Source organism: Nyctereutes procyonoides, unplaced genomic scaffold, assembly GCF_905146905.1.
Source record: "Nyctereutes procyonoides isolate TBG_1078 unplaced genomic scaffold, NYPRO_anot_genome, whole genome shotgun sequence".
Taxonomy (NCBI): domain Eukaryota; kingdom Metazoa; phylum Chordata; class Mammalia; order Carnivora; family Canidae; genus Nyctereutes; species Nyctereutes procyonoides.
In genome coordinates this window covers 15,939,192-15,953,499 of record NW_026575036.1, presented here as the reverse complement: position 1 = coordinate 15,953,499, position 14,308 = coordinate 15,939,192, and the positions used below count along the sequence as shown (strand labels likewise).

The 14,308-nt window shown below is 39.1% G+C and overlaps 1 protein-coding gene across 7 annotated transcripts in view; it reads right to left on the bottom strand.

Moving 5' to 3' along the window:
* Nucleotides 1-14,308, bottom strand: part of FGD4 (FYVE, RhoGEF and PH domain containing 4) — a 208,047-nt gene that overhangs the window by 13,061 nt on the left and 180,678 nt on the right. For all 7 annotated transcript variants that reach the window (XM_055318855.1, XM_055318854.1, XM_055318856.1 and 4 more), the window contains 5 exons: nt 13,805-13,951; nt 7,827-7,999; nt 3,520-3,550; nt 3,216-3,308; nt 2,824-2,949 (listed from right to left, as the gene is read on the bottom strand). In XM_055318855.1, the coding sequence (XP_055174830.1) occupies nt 2,824-2,949; nt 3,216-3,308; nt 3,520-3,550; nt 7,827-7,999; nt 13,805-13,951 (570 nt within the window). The remainder of the gene's footprint in view (nt 1-2,823; nt 2,950-3,215; nt 3,309-3,519; nt 3,551-7,826; nt 8,000-13,804; nt 13,952-14,308) is intronic.

The following is a 14,308-nucleotide window of genomic DNA, read 5'->3' as shown; positions in this document are numbered from 1 at the left end:
GCCAATTGCAAGAACATGGATGGGGCTAGAGCGTATTACGCTAGGCAAAATGAGTCAAAGAATAACCAATATCATATGATTTAACTCATATGTGGAATCTAAGAAACAAAACAGATGAGCATAGGGAAAACATAAGAGCGAGGGCCACACCAAGAAACAGTTTCTTAGCTATAGAGAACTGATGATTACCGAAGGGGAGGTGGGGGGGATGGGTTAAATAGGTGATGGGGATCAAGGAGTCCTTTGCTGTAATAAGCACTGGGTGTTGTATGGAGGTGTTGAATCACAATATTGTACACCTGAAACTAATATTACACTGTATGTAAAATAAAATATTAAAAAAATTATCTTCTTACTTCTAGAAGCATATTTTTCTCCAATTTGTAGTAGACAAACTATTTACAGACATATAAATGATAGTAAAACTTTTAGTTTAGGTTCACAGCATGTAAATTCATGATAAAGAACTATTCATTGCTTTCTCATAATTACAATGAAATTACTATAGAATTTGGTATTAGGCATGCCTGCATCGGCACATTCATATCAGGTACTATCTTATTTATTTTCAAATCATATTATTTGGTAATCCACATTCAAACATTTTTGTTTACTAAAGGTAAGTCTATCAGTCAATACCTGAAATCATTTCAAGCAAACTCAGTGACAGATAAAAAAAGTCGTACCCTGAAGGGAAAAAAAAGTTGTTCACTCTCAAATTTAATTACAAAACTGTTTCACTGAGAGAAAACTTAGGACAAAAATGGAAGAGGAGATCTGCAGTAAGAGAATAATCTAAAAGAACTATCAATAAGAATTGCTGCACTTCGGCATCCCAGTATTATATTAAATCACAGCATTGCAATGACTACCCTTCTCGGTGTACTTGTTACTTTTTTTTTTTTAAGTTCATACTTTTTTTTTTAATTTTTATTTATTTATTTATTTATTTATGATAGTCACAGAGAGAGAGAGAGAGAGAGAGAGAGACAGAGACACAGGCAGAGGGAGAAGCAGGCTCCATGCACCGGGAGCCCGATATGGGATTCGATCCCGGGTCTCCAGGATCGTGCCCTGGGCCAAAGGCAGGCACTAAACCACTGCGCCACCCAGGGATCCCTACTTGTTACTTTTTAAGAAGAAAGTATATCACCCTCAACTTGGTTTACAAGGCCATCCAAAACCTGTTATAGCTTTCCTGCTTCATTTCATGCCTTGTTTCTCTTCATGCTTTCTATATGAAACAACTCAAATCTTTGCCAGTAAACGGACTGTGTGTCCCTTTACACACATAACCATAAATCTCCTCTAACGGGCACAGAGCAGTCCACAATTATTCTTCATGGAGGCTCACACCCCTGCCCAGAGACAATTATTTCATACTGAGCCCTCTTTCTTGAATCTCCCCTCATTCCTCTTTCTTCTTTTGTTCAGCTATGACTCTTCCTCATACTTCAATGACAACATGATATCATACTGAAAATTTTCTACCACAAAATCAAAAACACACCCACATCTGCACCCATCATTTCCTTTTCCCTTTTCGTTATAATGGCGAGAAGTTTCCCTCTCTCATCAAAAGCCTGAACTTCTTCTTATGCTATATGTTCCTTTTTTTTTTCTCAAAGGCATGAACTCCTTTAGTTATTATTTACCTCTATTTCTTTTTTCTTTAAGATTCTATTTATTTATTCATGGGAGACGAACACACACACACAGAGACAGAGAGAGAGAGAGAGAGAGAGAGAGAGAGAGAGAGAGAGAGAGGCAGAGACACAGGCAGAGGGAGAAGCAGGCTCCATGCAGGGAGCCTGACATGGGACTCGATCCCGGGTCTCCAGGATCACACCCTGGGCTGAAGGTGGTGCTAAACCGCTGAGCCACCTGGGCTGCCCCTTCTATTTCTCGTGCCACAGTTCCCGCTTACTCATTGGGTTCCAGCCTTATGACCTCTGGCATCTCAAGAGCAGATCTAACTTTCTCCTATCTCAGGGCTTCTGACATACAGAGCCACTAAACCTTTCTCACTTCCCTTGGCATGGTTAACTCTTCCTCATCTTTAGACATCAGCTTAAATATCAACCCTTCATATAGGTCTCCCTCTTCTTTTCTTTTCCTTTCCTTTCTCCTTTCTCCTTTCCTTTCTTCTTTTCTCTCTTTCTCTCTCTCTCCCTTTCTTTCTCTCCCTTCCTTCCTTCCTTCCTTCCTTCCTTCCTTCCTTCCTTCCTTCCTTTCTTCCTTTCTTTCTTTCTTTCTTTCTTTCTTTCTTTCTTTCTTTCTTTCTTTCTTTCTTTCTTTCTTTCTTTCTCTAATAGGGGAAAGGGGGGGAGGAGAGGCAGATGGAGAGGAAGAGAGAATCCCAAGCAGACTCTGTGCTGAGTGAGTATGGAGCCTGATGCAGGGCTCTGTCTCACCACTCTGAGATCATGACCAAGCCAAAATCAAGAGTCGAACATTTAACTGAGCCGTCCAGGGGCCAGGTCTTCATTTTTCTAAGTAAAACTGGTTCCAAGTCATCCTTGATTAACATTATTCTCCATTTTAACTTCTTGATTGTCTCCTTATTGTCCTTATAATAATTTGAAATGCCTATTCATCTGTTTGATTTTTGTTATTTTCTGAAGCTGGGTATCATTTTGCTTACCATGTCTTCTCTAGGACCCAGCACAGTTTTTTGTATGTAGCTGTCATCAAAATAAGTTTATCAACTAAATGATTTATTTACTGAAAAAAAAATTTTCTTTTTTCCTTTTCAAACTTGGTGATTTTACAACACTTATCTAGTTACTAGCAACCTTCAGACCATTAAGAAATCTCACTTACATGTCCGCATGCTCGACAATGATGCCTTCTTCTTGTCAGTGCATTGAAAGACTCTTTGCATTTCATACACATCGTTACTTCATTATCTCGGATCCATCTTGGAGCTCTTTTCCCTAGCTCAGCAGTCTAAAAAGGAAAGGTTCAATTTTAATAGAAAAAATGGTTATTTCCATCTATTTACTTACTTATTTAAAAAGCACATTTGACAACACTGTTCATATCGTGCTTTGAAACTCAACACCTAGGAAAAGATATAAAAGGTTTAAAGAAATTTAAGTAGCATAAAAAGGTACTCACTATTGTATTAATGTAAGAAAGAATGAGATTCTGTCTAAATAGCCAGTTCTGGCATTGCAAAGAGAAAAGAACTTAAAGAATTTATTCCAACTTACAGAAACCTCTGAGTGCATGTCATTATCCTTTGCAATTGCATTTCTGAAGGTTTCATGCCTCTGATGGAAAGCATCAATGGTCTCTTGAAGAGCCTAAAATATAAGTGAGATTCAAAGCACATAGTAAAATTTCACATGCAAATTAATGAAAACGCTATATTAAACAAACATCTGTGATGTAGGAATGATCTTAAAAATTAAATGACCTTGTTCTGATGTTGATATGTGTATACTATATGGGCACATTTATGGACACATACAAAGGTTACCAAAAAGCAAAAATGAAAAGAGAAATATGGTTTACCTTGATCCATTCTTCTTTGTCTTGCTCAGAACTAAAACAAAACAAAATTCAAGTGAATACAGAGAACATTAATGAGTTACATCTCATGAATAAAACTATGATTTAATGCTGTTACAACTTTCTGGAAAATCCAGGGATGTCCAGGAAGGAGTTACAATAAAAATAAAACAGAATCACTGGCAATTTAACAAATACTTTTTAATTTTTTTTTAAGAAAGGGGGTGGAGGGGATTCTGGGTGGCTCCGTGGTTTAGCACCTGCCTTCGGCCCAGGGCATGGTCCTGGAGTCCTGGGATGGAGTCCCACATCGGGCTCCCTGCATGGAGCCTGCTTCTCCCTCTGCCTGTGTCTCTGCCTCTCTCTCTCTGTGTCTCTCTCATGAATAAATAAATAAAATCTTAAAAAAAAAATAGCATCTCCTTTAAAAAAAAAAGAAAAAAAGAAAAGAAAGAAAGGGGGTGGAGGGGCAGAGGGAGAGGGATAATCTTAAGCAGGCTCCACGCCCAGTGTGGAGCCTGATACAGGGCTCAATCTCACGACTCTGAGATCATGACCTGAGCTGAAATCAAGGGTCAGATGCTTAACCAACTGAGCTACTTGGGCACCCCCCTGAACAAGTAAATTCTCTTTATTTTTTTTTTTTAACAAATTCTTAAAAAGAGTTATTTTTTAAAAAATTTTATTTATTCATTTGAAAGAGAAAGCATGAGCAGGGGGTTCAGGTGTAGTGGTGGCAGGGAGAGGAGAAGGGGGAGGGAAAGGGAAAAGTGAACTCCTCCCTAAGTAGAGACCTCAATGTGGGGCTCGATCCCAGGACATGGAGATCACGACCTGAGCTGAAGGCAGATGCTTAACCAACTGAGCCACCCAGGTACCCCTTAAACAGTTTTAGGCCATCCACTTTGGTATACGCAATTTTCGACTGGGAGAGTTACATTTAGCTTCCATTGATATACTGCCCTGATGTTAGTTTAAACAACCATCACCTAGCTTAATGTACTAGGTAACTATGATTTAGCATCATACCAGATATACAACTAATCTTCCAATTCACCTTTAAGAAAACACAGGAGGCTTTCAAAGGCTACTAGTCACAGCCCATCTTAGAAAAGATTACAGTTATCCTCTGGGATCTAAAATATCTTTGTAAGGCCTTAGGAAGTTATTTAACATTCCCTTTGACAAACAATTTCGAAAGAAAGCTTTCAGCAATATCGTACTTAACTTATAAAGCAAAGCAAATATTTTAGATGCTTGTAGGAAGGGTTCCACAGATTAATGGACTTACTCCAGTATTTAATAATTTTCTGTTGGGGAAAAAAATTTCCTTGATTATGGTCTTCTATTTTCCTATTGAGGCAAATTTTCTTTATTTCATCGTCCTTGCAGGTACCTTACACTGGCTGCTGTCACAGAGTATATTAGAAAAGTCCCCATTAGTAGACTGGACAGTTAGATCTCCAAGCGGAGTATTTTGAAGAATGCCAAAAGAGTGGGCTCTGTTGGCGTACGTTTGGTAGGCTAAGGGTACGTTTGAGTTCCAGTCTGACCGTTACACGCCTCGCTCCCACATGTATCCCATATGCAGGAATCTCGCAGGAGCTTTGCTCCGGTGATACCATCTATCTTGCCAGCAAATTTATTCCTCAGCATCATGATGTGCCAGGAATGCTGCTGGAATCTGTGCCTGTCAAATGGAAGATTCTGCTATTGTTCACTTGGGAATCCTTAGACGTAGACCCTTAGTGTGTGAGTGTGTGTGTGTGTGTGTGTGTGTGTTGGGGGGGTGCTCAATCTTGCTCCTCAAAAGAGATTTCTCCCTACTGCAGTGCCCTGCCTGGATAAAATCAGTTCTATTGCCTGGAATCACAGTTATTTCCTAGCTACTTCTAGGCTTTTTTTTTTTTTTTTAAAGATTTTATTTATTTATTCATGCGAGACACAGAGAGAGAGTCAGAGGCAGAGGGAAAAGCAGGCTCCACGCAGGGAGCCCACCGCAGGACTCAAGCAGGACTCGATCCCGGGTCTCCAGGATCAGGCCCTGGGCCAAAGGCGAAGGCGGTGCTAAACTGCGGAGCCACCAGGGCTGCCCCATGCTTCTAGCCTTTTAAATGCAAAGAAGTCTTCAATGCTTCAATGTTTAAATGCATTGATGAGTCTTCAATGCTTTTTGTTTTACTTTCTCAAGTCTGGCGGATTTTTTACTCCTCTACTCCTTAGTAAGTTTTTATATTCATTTAACAATATAAAACCATTAAATAAAAACTGTATACACAGAATAGTTTATATTCTTTTAAATATGAAAGAGGAAGCAGAGGGTCAGAGGTCAGTCTTAAGACTGACTCATTTAGCAAGAAAAGCAGAACTCTTTTTTTTTCCCAGGTGACTTCAGAACTGAATGATCTTTAATAAACATCTCCAAACATACACCCAATTTTGGGCTCCAAGAAATTCCTGTGACATTCTGATGTTCTGAGACTTTCAGTGTTTGTCCTTATTTTTCAAAGAATCATAGGCTAGATGAAAGGTAATCACTTAATTTAGCTCTCCAATTCACCATATAATCATAAATACAATTGCAGCAATGAGAGTTGGGGAATAAGACATTTAAGGAAAAATGACCGTGTTTTCAATACCAATTGGATATTGAAATGTATCCAATAGTGCATATTGGAACTCTACAATGATTACTGCAGTATGTAAGAGTATTCCTCATGCATCAGCCATAGCCTGAAGAGAAAAGAGGCCAAAGATTGGAGTTCCCATTTAGGCAACCCACAAAACCTTGATAATCTCTCTTTCGCTGTTTAGACACCTCTCTCGGGTTCACGCATTTGTAAGTACGCTGGATTTCAGAGCAGCAGTGAGTGCCTTCATTCTTCTGCAATAAAAACTTCTCTGATGATCAGAACTACTGAGGAGTCCTCCCTGTTGCCAGAACCAATCGCTCAGTGAGTCAAACACTGAGGACTCAGGTCAGGAGCCTCCAAGCAGAGTATAATACATTCTTCCCTTGGGTTTGGTGGCTGATCCCCAAACCCCACTAGAATGTAGAGAAATTGTACTATTCAAAGCCAAGTCCTCTATACTTTCAACTTATGCTTGAAATGCCACCTTGTAATCCTTAGAGCAGTCCCCTGGCAGCTCCCTAAGTAATGCCGGGTTCAGTATAGATTTTCTTTAGGAAATCAAAGAACTGGCTATTTCTTCAAATTGTGCCAGCCTGCCATATCTCCTTTAACTGTAATTTCACCAATTCCCACCAATTCTCTGGGCAGAGATTTCCGGTAAAATTATTTATTCCCTTCTGAAAGTCTGAACTTCAAACGTTTATGCAGTTACTAAGTATAAATATCCAGGGTGAATTCATCTGAGGAGCCAGAACCACATGCTATTGGTGCAAGAGAATAAAAAGGAATGGGAAGTGCTGAGTCTCTAGATTCTCAGATACCAGAACCATCAGAGTCAGGATTGGTACTTAACCCTCCCATCTGTGACCTTCTGAAGGTTCCCAAATTTCACCATGATACACCTTTGTAGGATAAGTGGAGGACAGTCTTTTAAGGCAGGTATTTAAAAACCTGACAGCACTCTATCTTCCAGAGGTTCACACATGAGGTAGCTAAGAGCCACTGTAGTGGTTCTCACACTTTTTTCCTCCTAAACATGGTTGTGTTAGGCAGATGGATGCTAGAACCCCAGCCTTTCTTTCCAACTCAACGAAGCTTAGATAAAAGAACGACCCCTTCCAGAAGTCCTGGTTCCTGGAGGCCACTACAGCCACACATGGCCTCCTTGGTGTATCCTCCAACTGTAGCAGGAGAATCATTACCTTTTCCACTCTGCCTCCTCTGAAAATCCTCTCCGTTAAAGTCTCAATGAGTTACAGAGTCATACAGTTAATGCTTCAACATTTAGCATCAATAAACATCATGCACCAAAAGGAAGGGTGCAGGGAGGAAGAGTTAGGAGAGAACCCTTTCCTACAAGACTCAAAAGTCCAGCTTGGAAAAAAAAAAAAAAGTCCAGCTTGAATAAAATAACTTCATTCTCTGAGCACCTTGCAAATCTGAAGAGTCAATAAAATTTACTGAATTCTTGCTGTCTGAAAACCACTATCTAGACACTATGAATAATATCAAAAGGGATAACATGGTTCTGTTTTAAGAGATTCTGTTTCTTTGCTTATGTCCAACCAGACTCCCAGAGATCTGCAGTATTCACTTGGGAAAGATTCTCAGAATGATCCTGTCATACAACTCATTCTAATGCTGTTGGAAGGCTGTGTGTTGGAAGGTTTCTCTCACCTGGCTTGCAGTTCCAGTGTTCTCTCTTTCCCAGACACCTGGAAAGTATGTGGATATTCCTCATTGTGAGTCTCTACAATTTTCATTCCATCGATGCCGACCCTGGTTCGAACTGTGAATTTAGAGCCTACCAAGCTGAATCTTGGGACACAGTACAGCAACATGTTGTTGAACTGCAAGGAGACAGCACACACATCAATAAAAAGGAAAACAAAGAAGAAAGAAGAAAACAACCAATATTAAAAGTAGCCCTAGAAAAAAACTCCAAGGAATTCCCAGGGGAATATCATACCCTCTACATGAGCAAAGTTACTTAAATACTATATTGAGACTTTACGCTTGTATCAAAATTACCATATTTTAAGTTATATTTCCCTTTATTGGTTCATAATATTTTGTTGATATTTAAGTAAATTTTTACTATTAAGAACATTAGTTCAATTAAACTCAGCAACAATTTATTAAGGACTTTCCATATATCAGGACCTAAAGTTCTCAACCATCTGTTGCAAAAGCTAAAGCCCGTAGGCAACAAAATTTCTACTTGTTGTATCTTACAAAGCAAATTTACAAAAGCTACTAGAGGAAACCAGTAATACTTAATTATTTTTGCTGGGATGTTTAATATTAAGTTAAAAAAACCCAAGTTATTAGTTTAGAACACGTGGGGCTAGCACACTTAACTCTATGTAAAAAACTAAGTTACTGTTTTATACTGGCCTTTCTGAAGAATTTGTTATGTATGAATAGAAATGTCATCTATTTTCGCAAGAAGTCTTCTTTACTAGATCTTCTTTTAAAAGGAAGACTTTGTTTTGAAATAATCAGATTATATATTATGCCTCATTTCTAGTCAACAATGAAGAACCCTTGCTGACCAGGACCAAACAGTAGGTTTGGGGAGGCATTTAATTCACTTTTGAATATATTCAAACACACAAAAGAAGGAAAGGCTAAATACTCAGGTTAATTGGTAGGCAGATTCCTAAAGAAGAGCCATACTTCTTCCTCCTTCACATTTATTGTTTCTAAAACTGCTTCTAGACTTACATATATTTTTCAAAGACAAGAACAACTGGGGACTTAAACTCTGTGCGCTATGAAATCTCTCATGTCTCAGGATTATTATCTATAAAAGCCACAGGTTGTTTGGAGGATTAAGTGATGAAAAACATCCTGTGTTGCCAGGTTCCGTTTGGCTCCACACAGCCATCAAGGCAAGAGATGTTGAAGGACTTTTAAAACATTTCAACCGGCTTATGTGACGTTGCCCATTGGAGTCATTCTGAAAGCAAATTTCTTATCAGTTGTTCCTTATACATTATTTTACAAGTTCCTATAACCAGCGTCATAAATTTCATTTCCACACTGGATAACGTAGAGATAAAAGGACACTAAATACCCTTTTAACAGATGCATCTCAGCATCACATTTCACATTTACATTCTAGAAGAGAACCATAACGACGTATCATTAATGGTCCACTGTATTCTAAGCATGGCAATCCCCAGCCTCACTGCAGGATATAGGATTTGAAAACACTCTGAAAGGCTCTCATCACCATCCCAGCTTGATTAAGGTAACAGCTTGCTGCTAACTGTTCCTGTGAACACTTTTTTTCCCTATCCTGTATGAAGGCCTTCTCAAAAGGAAATTTGGTCAAGGCTATGACCGGTAGTGCAAGAGCTACAGAGCAGCCACCAACATGCAGAAGGCTTAACTTTTTTTTTCTTTCTTCCTTTTTTCTTTTCCTTTCTTTCTTTTAAAATTTATTTATTTGAGAGAAACAGCGGGCAGGGGCAGAGGCAGAGAGAGAATCCCAAGCAAGCTCCATGCTCATCATGGAGCCCAACATAGGGTTCAATCTCACGACTTTGAGATCCTGACCTGAGCTGAAATCAAGAGTCGGACACTTAACTATGCAACCCAGGTGCCCCAAGGTTCAACTTTCAAGACGGCAACCGCCATCTCATTTTTCTGCAAAGTAAGTGACAAATGTAATGTCATGGCATAAAATTTCTGAGTTATCTGATACTTGTACTCAAGTTCACTTCATAAAGTTCAGCAAAGTCTTATTTTATAGGAACACAGTCCATGAATGTGGAATTTCCAGGTATTGGTTTTTTTTGTTTTTAGTGGTGACACTCATATAAGATGACAGACTATTTTATAAATGGTATGTTTCTCTTTCCATTTTATGCTTGCAGGATTATGCTTCCCCTATTACATATGCTTCCTAAGTGGGACTTTACATTATAAACTGTCAATAATTATTTATTAACCTTATATAACTCATGTCACAATCTAATGCTAGTCAATAAATACCCCTTTTCTTCTTCCTAGAGGTGAAAGTAAGAGCTCCTAGAGGACATAAAGCAGAAGATGCCCTTCTCACAAAGCAGAAGATGCCCTTTGTTCCCTCTGTGAATCTTGATACTGTGACAAAAGCCACCATCACCCTCCCTCTGGGTTTCTGCTGGTAGACTCAAAGAGGAAGTCAGAACAACTGCAGCACCAAGTCGATGGCTTTTCCTTTCAGTGCAGGAGATTCCTTTTTACCTGGGGGCCATAGCTTAGAAGTGGTTATGGACAAGTGATCCCTGGCTGGTGGCGGGGAGGGGAGGAGCAAGCTCTTAAAGTGCTAGGCTAGAAGCCAGTCTCAATTTTACTAAAAGCACAGGGACAGTCCCCCTTCCTGATCATCAGTGTTCCTCAACTACTTTTTTCAAGTGTCTTGAAGTATTTGAGTGAAACAGTTCAATTTCATGTTTCACCAGAAACAGTTTCATTAAAGCTTGTTCTAGAGTTTGTAAAAGTACATTGTTGGAGAAAATTTCCAGTGTCTGCTGTGTATTCAAAGCTTAAATGAGTTAAGGAGAAAAAAAGTGAAACCTGTGAAGCAACAAGGAAATAAAGATGAAAACAACAAAGAGCCAAGAATAAAATCTCTTGGGTCGTTTTATGGGATAATTTAGTGAGTTTTAAAAAAAAAACTTTCATATGTCAGGTGTGGTTATTTAATTTAGTCAACAGGTATCCTGCAGTAATATAAAAAAGCATGGAGTGGAGGCAAGCAAATGTGCAAACATGTGAAGCTGAGCTGAAAGTTGAAATCAGATTCTGCATGCAATTTGGCTTTTTAGAGAAATGTAACATAACCAGAGTAGGATACAGAAGACTAGCCCTCATTTTCTTCTTAGAGACAAAGAAAAGTAAGAATGGTACTTCTAAAGTTTCTACATACAAAAAACCAAGATGTTCTATGGGAAGAAAAGCGTGTTGGCAAGAGGAGTGTGTGTGACAAGAACAGAGCAGGGGGTGGAGGTGGGTGGCGTGCAGGGATTAATAGAATGGACCTACAAAAATGCTTCTAAGATGGTCTTCACAAGACAAAAATGGCTTTCCAGTAACTCCTGCTTTATGACTCCATTTTCCTGGGAGGCAATGGCAAGAGAAGTTTGATAGCTTATAATAACTGGAACAAGATGGGTCCTTTCTTCAAAGTCACTACAGCTGTATTCCCCCAAGGCTCTTTGCCATCTGTCCTCCAAAGAGCTGCTTAATTTGGCTCTGCAACAAGGTATTCAACCTTAAACTATTTCCAGAATAATTCTCAAATGTGAAAATTAAACCAAGGCAATTGGTTAGACACAGAGTTAGAAGCTTAACTACTGAAACTGTAATACAGAAGAGGGAAAGGAGAATTGCCTAAGCCCATAAAGGAAGGGTGAAGGCAAAGGGAACATTAACTCCCATGCATTTTGCCCAAAAGAGTGTATTAAGCATGTCTTTTTATTCTGTATTTTTGATGCTCTGACATCTCGGGGTTTTGCTGCTGACAATGGAGGGACTTGTCCCTCTCAGGGTTGCCCACTTCCTAGAAGTAGTAAATGACTCACCTGCAAGCATGTCTTTCATATGGAAAGCAACCAATCCAAAGGCCAAATTCCATTGCCTCCTTTCTTGAGCTCTTCTACACTGGGCCAGTATTCCCTTGCTCTAAACCCCCAGCGCCAGGTACCAGACAACAGCCCCTGTATGCTCCAGAGCCTGATGGAATTATTTAAACTAGCAAATCCTAAATCTGTGTATGCTGCTTTGCCCTTCCCTTCTCACTGAACCCACAATAAAGGCTCTTGCTCACATTTTCTCCTTGCTCCCTCTGCCTCCTTATGGACCCCAGTGCTTTCTCATGTAATCCCCATGGTATAGCATGCCTCTCCTTTTGGGAATCTGTGAGTATAATGATCTTTCTCATGCAATCGTCTCCTTATCTGGTGGTCTCATCATATCTGAATCACAAAACCTACATTTCAAAATAAATAGACCTCTGAACCCTCAAGGACATCACAATCCTTCCTTTACACGTTTTTAGCTCTCTTTGTAACCTCTGAGAGGTGAAGTACTTTTGTTGAGCTCAAATGAAGATTTTTACAGTTAATTTGGACAATATCTATCAACTTTTTAAAGTTACTGAGATGTAAATCACATAACACAAAACCCTTTTAAAATGTACAATTCATGGTTTTTAACATAGTTGTAAATTGTGCAACCATCATTACTATCTAATTCCAGAATATTTCATGACTCCAAATGGAAACCCTGTGTCCATTTCCTCTTCCCCACCTGTCCCAGGCAACCACTACTTATATCCTGCCTCTCTGCATTTGCCTATTCTGGACATTGTACTTAATGAAATCTTAGAGTGTGCGCTTTTGTGAATGGCTTCCTTCACTTGTCAAGGTGCTTTCAAAGTTCATTCATGTAGCATGTACCAATATTCTGTTCTTTTTTGCCCTATAGTATTCCATTGCATAGACATCCTACTATATCCATATCTCCAAATATTTTGGCTATTGTGAACAATTCTGCTGTAAACATTCATAAACATGTTTTGTGTAGATGTATGTTTTCAATTTTCTTGAGTTACACAAACTTGGGAAAACAGCTAGGCAATATGGTGACTTAATGTTCCTTTCGAAAAATGAGAGATACTGACCACCCCTGTGCATGATATTTAGTTCTTGTACATTTTCCTTTCAAAGGAGGCTGTAACCAGAAAGCAAAAACCTGTAAGCCCCCAATTAAACTCGTACTATGGCTGATGAGATGACTGCCTTGCAGCACAAAGTCAGACGTGAGTAATATGCTGAGAATTTATCATGTACCAGGCACTGGGCAGCCTCATGACCAATGTATCTCTGTTTCTGTGACTATATTAACAATCCTAACAATAATTAACATTTACGTAGCTTATTGTTACTCCATGTTAGCTATTATTGTAATTATTATTATATCAATAGACACAGAAAAGAACTAGATTTAGGAGACTAAAAACATAATGGCCTGGATGCCCCAAGAAGAGCTCTTACATTTGAGATAAGCCCCAGACTAACTGTCATTTCCAGGAAGTAAAGGAAGGAACTGGGACCCACTGCGGTGAAAAGGAACTCTCTGGCAAATTCACACACTTTTCACAGAGAGATTTTAGGCACGAGCTTCACAACCTTGAGAATACATTTTCTCAAACTGGAAAGATCAAAAGTAATGATCAGAGCGGATTAAGAAGAGAACTCTGGTCAGAAAATGGTACCTGTCAGCCTATAAGAATGAAAGGAAAGAGTGAATCTGAAACAAGGAAAATGTGAGAAAATCTATCAGTCCCTGTAACCCCCCCCCCACACTGATAGCTAAGATCATCACAGGTTGTGTGTTCAGCTGTGTGTTACTAATGTAACTGACACGTGGTAGGTAAGGACACAGAAAAATTATTTTTAAAATACCTTAGGATTGCTGTCCTTGAAAGAACAAGGTTTAGTTACTAAGGGCAGTCCCTTCTGTGGAACCCTGGCAGTGCCAACTAAACCAGTTTAGACAGAATTGCTTTGGTGAGCAAGCAAGCATCCTGCTTTTCCAAGAGGTCCAGAACCACATTTATGAATTATTTGTATGTGACCAGCTCACACCAGAATACTCACTAAGAAAAGGTAGCGTTCTTGTGCTGATGTGTTCCGAGCAGCTAGCTTGAGGATCTGTCCCTCTTTTATGAGTTCATTTGAAGGATTTACAATGTCTTCTTCCTCTCCCAACATTTCATAAATCTCTAAGAGTTTTTTCAGGTTCTCCTAGGAAATTAAAACAAAACACAGCAAGACCAAATAAAAGGAAGTTTTATCTTAGTGGCTTTAATAATACAATGACCTTAGCAAAAATTTGGATAATTCAGAAGGGAATGGGACTAAGCATAAATTTGGTATAAAATGTGTCAGTTATGGGCAAATTGAAAACTGGGAGAAGAGGGGAAAGGATTATTCCACACAACACTAAACATTTTATAAAGAATCTTTTTTAAGAATAGACCCCAGTAGTTAAGTTTTTTTTTTTTTTAAAGATTTTATTTATTTAATCATGAGAGACACAGAGAGAGAGAGAGAGAGGCAGAGGCACAGGGAGAGGGAGAAGCAGGCTCCATGCAGGGAGCC